The 4,087-nt window shown below is 37.0% G+C and overlaps 1 protein-coding gene across 1 annotated transcript; it reads right to left on the bottom strand.

Moving 5' to 3' along the window:
* Window positions 1-1,817: 1,817 nt before the first annotated feature.
* On the bottom strand, window positions 1,818-3,825 carry LOC131805333 (odorant receptor 45a-like). Its single transcript, XM_059128425.1, has 5 exons — window positions 3,483-3,825; window positions 3,229-3,415; window positions 2,282-2,747; window positions 2,059-2,214; window positions 1,818-1,988 (listed from the first exon to the last, which is right to left on the bottom strand). The coding sequence occupies exons 1-5, from the start codon at window positions 3,823-3,825 to the stop codon at window positions 1,926-1,928; spliced, it is 1,215 nt and encodes a 404-aa protein (XP_058984408.1). The 3' UTR covers window positions 1,818-1,925.
* Window positions 3,826-4,087: the final 262 nt, after the last annotated feature.

Genomic DNA, 4,087 nt, shown 5'->3' with positions numbered 1-4,087 from the left:
TATCTTATCAACTTTTACTAATATGGGGTCTTAAAATTGGGGCCTTCGTGTCCACAGGAAATATTTCTTATCTTAAAGGTCTTTGGAATATTTTTGTAATTGGGCATTTGAAAGAATTCGAAGTTTTTTACCCTACACCACATAGTGGTAAGGATTTTATGTCTTTGTGCAGTTGTTTGTAACATGGAGAAGGAAGCGAGGTAGACCCATAGTTACTATTGAGGATTTTCATAGAATCACTTTCTGAATCGATTTATGCATGTCTGTCCGTCCGTCAGTCCATGTTTTTTATGCCCTTCATCATAGTATGGAGGGTATATTAAGTTTGTCATTCCGTTTGTAACACCTCGAAATATATATTTTATACCCCACAAAGTATATATATGCTTGATCAGCTTAAAATTCTATGTCGATTTATCAATGTCCGTACGTCTGTCCATCTATCAGTCTGTTCGTCTGTGGAATTCACTCTAGCTTCCGAACGAAATGAAGTAAGTTGATAAAACTTTACTCAAATGTGTATTATGTCAGCAGGACTTTTGGTATTGAAATAGCCCCAATATAACTGCGACATTATTTACCGGAATTATTTCAAATTTTGTATTTGAAGTTCGTAATGGATACTACAGCCTATGCCAGAAAATTGTCTGTGCAGGTATATATACCTCCCATATATATCTTCAAACCATTTCGGGATAATTGTGCACCAAATGACCAATATCAATTCAAATGACCTGCATTTTGGCACATCCGACCGAATTTAGGGTAGAAACAAGTATATAAAATTTGGAGAAAATCGAAATCATCCTCCTATATCAGGTTTATTGTGCACCAAATGGGTACAATCAGCCCAAATGAACTGAATTTTGGCAATTCCGACGGAATTCATACTAGAAACCAGTATATTAAATTTGGTGTAAATCGGTTCTATAGCTCCCATATATATGTTTTATCCGATTTGGTGTTAAAGTCCCTCACATGCGTAATATGCGCTCCACAACAATGATCTCCTGTACCAGATATCAGATACGGCTCTACAATGAATGTTACAAATTTTGTCAAAATCGTTTCAGATTTTGATATAGCTCCCACATAAATCTTCAACCAAGTTTGTTTCTATTGTGCACCAAATGGCCAATATCTGTCCAAATGACGTGAAATTTTGGATGGAATTCAACCTAAAAGCAAGTGCTTCAAATTTTGGTGAAAATTGGTCCTGATATAGCTATAGCTCTCATATATATGTTTCATCCGATTTGGTGTTAAAGTACCTCACATGTGTTATATGCCCTCCACAACAATGATATTTGATACCGGACATCAGACACAGTTCGAGAATAACTCTGTCAAGTTTTTTGGTACTAGAGGTCCAAAACCCTCCGTCAAATTTTTTGAAAATCGATTCAGAGTTGGATGTAGTTTCCAAATTGTGACTACTCTAAAGCCATGATACGCATTTAAATAAGGTTCATAGTTGGTATGATCTACTCCACATAAATTGCCTATATAAACTTTTTTTGGTTATGGGAGCTCTACTTATTACGCATAGTGGTGTAGAGTATCGTATACCCGACTTTTAAAGTTTCCTCACTGGTTTATAGATAAAATCAAAGCCCCGCAGCTGGAAAATGAGTTTTGTTTTAAAACGCAACGAACATTACAAGCAAATTACTTTTTTATTCATTACTCGGTATAGAGTAATAACATAGTAACTTATAACTTAGTAATTACGTTTTTTGCTGATGTCCTACTGTAACGAGTCTATTGACGAATTGTTTTTTAATAAGCGAAGAATTTCCGATTCCCAAAATACATGTTTTCAGAGTGGCATATTCCTTCTCGATTCCATTTATTATCTTAATTTAAAATAAATTGGTATTTTTTTATAAATACCACTGAATTGAAAATTCAATGGATGCAAAATATTACTTGCTGGTATCGGATACGCTCATCATTAAGGTTACAAAAGAACCTGCCGTCTTGTAGACCTGTGGAAAAGTTAATTCAAATAAGAAGAAAAATCTTACATAAAAACATTCAAAACCGGTGTCATCGTACCCATAAAAATAAACTCAAATCGGCTATGAAGAAAACTCCGGTCAGTTTGCAAGGTTTCTGGGACCGGGCCAAGGGTAAGAGCAACAACTTTCTTGACTTGGGGCACAATACATCCCAATGGAAATGTTCATAAATGGCCACGGAAATGGAAGCACTCTGGAAAAGAAAGTTAAAAATTATATTCGTGCCTATATTTCTGAAAAATATATGTGGGATATTCTACCTCATCCTTAATCCTCTGACCGCCATAACAATACAACATCATTTGAATGGATATGGACATTAGGAACAGCGTATGAAAAACCTGTCCAGCAAAGTCTCCACCACGAACAAATTGAAAAGCCAAGAAGGCAATTTGAATACAGCTGATGAGAAATTTCACGAAAACGATCGTCATGAAGACCTCATTGAAGTCATCGATGGTGTCCAAAATTCGTTGATGATAACGAACACATTCGGCCAAGGATTGTTTTAGGTTTGCATAACTTTGCTTCCCTTCTGTTTCGGAAGATGCCACAGATATCAAACGTTCTCGAAGTATTGCGAAATGTGCCGAAATATTATGGAAAATCCATGAGAACAAACTATCTGCGGCCAGGGTTGTATTGAGCACAGCATAGATGGCAATGCAAGTCCAAACATGGACAGTAAAATATCCCAAATAACTTCCTTTTGGGTCCACATAATAGCTGTGGAAAAACATACTCAGTGAGGGCGAATGATTAAAGTTTTCCTAAGGGAAAAACCATATTCAGCCAGGCTGAATTAAAGTTTTCCTAAGGGAAAAACCATATTCAGCCAGGCTGAATTAAAGTTTTCCTAAGGGAAAAACCATATTCAGCCAGGCTGAATTACAGTTTTCCTAAGGGGAAAACCTTATTCAGCCAGGCTGAATTAAAGTTTTCCTAAGAGGAAAACCTTATTCAGCCCGGCTGAATTAAAGTTTTCCTAAGGGGAAAACCTTATTCAGCCGGGCTGAATTAAAGTTTTCGTATGGGAAAACACCATTCAGCCAGCGGGACTGAATTAAAGTTTTCCTATGGGAAAACCTTATTCAGCCAGGCTGAATTAAAGTTTTCCTAGGGGAAAACCTTATTCAGCGAGACTGAACTAAAGTTTTCCTATAGAAGTCTTATGGAAACTCCCGATTCCTATTTTCACTTTTCTTACCTTCCTTTCAGAGGCGTTTCCAAAGCATCCCAGAAGCTACCCACTTTTAATCTCCAATACAATGCCCTTAAAAACGGGGCAGTCAAGGCCAAAATACCCGTTGTAAGGACCGTCATGTAGAAGCTAAAAGACGTCACAGTGTCTTTGCGGTTCTCTTCCGCAATTGTTTTCAATTCTTCCTCTTTAGCTTGAGAAAAATTAAGGGAAGTTTAAAATTTTCATATAAAAATTTAAAAATCTCCAAGGTATCATACCTTCCAAATTCCATAGCCACAAATTCCTGACCAATTTTTTAATATCTTCCTTATGCCACATAAATAAGGCCATTTTCAAGATGGCCATTAGCACTTGCCAAACAGGTGCCATGGCATCGGTTACCAGACTCATATCCTCCAAGTTCTCCAGGGCATATCTGGCCAGTGGTACACATATGGCCAACTCCAAGATATTTGGTAACCAAAATAGCAATCCACTCACCATGGTCCGCTTCATCGACAGCAGATCAACACCAATGGCTCTGAAACAGAAGTTCTGTACAACAAAATAATATTTTACACCCTCCAACGGGGGTAAAACGTCCGCTGAAGGAGTTGCCATTGTTCTGTGGTGGCCTATTAAAACTAGAATGAAACCTTAGCATAAAAAGTTTCTCAGTTATGTTGACTTGCTATCCTTCTGCAATGTGTTGTGTCATAATTTATTCACAGCGTTTATTTGCTGTTAACCCCTTTACAATTTTGTAACATAAACACTTATTTCCGATAATTGCTATTTTGGGCGTCCTTTTCTATTTTGAAATTTCATCACGTGTGCCCAAAAAAAATGTGGGCGTTTTAAACTGTCGGGAATTTTTTTTTAT

The sequence above is a fragment of the Musca domestica genome, unplaced genomic scaffold (genome assembly GCF_030504385.1).
Source record: "Musca domestica strain aabys unplaced genomic scaffold, Musca_domestica.polishedcontigs.V.1.1 50, whole genome shotgun sequence".
NCBI lineage: Eukaryota > Metazoa > Arthropoda > Insecta > Diptera > Muscidae > Musca > Musca domestica.
Note: the sequence above shows the minus strand (reverse complement) of the source record. Positions and strands in the feature narration are given on the sequence as shown.

Bases quoted from the DNA above. Each gene is read 5' to 3' on its own strand.
- LOC131805333 (XM_059128425.1), bottom strand. From the start codon at position 3,825: ATGGCAACTCCTTCAGCGGACGTTTTACCCCCGTTGGAGGGTGTAAAA. The intron at 2,215-2,281 runs GTAGAATATCCC...TTTCTTTTCCAG, and splicing joins GTCAGAGGATTAAGGATGAG to AGTGCTTCCATTTCCGTGGC. The intron at 1,989-2,058 runs GTACGATGACAC...ACTTTTCCACAG, and splicing joins ATTTGAGTTTATTTTTATGG to GTCTACAAGACGGCAGGTTC.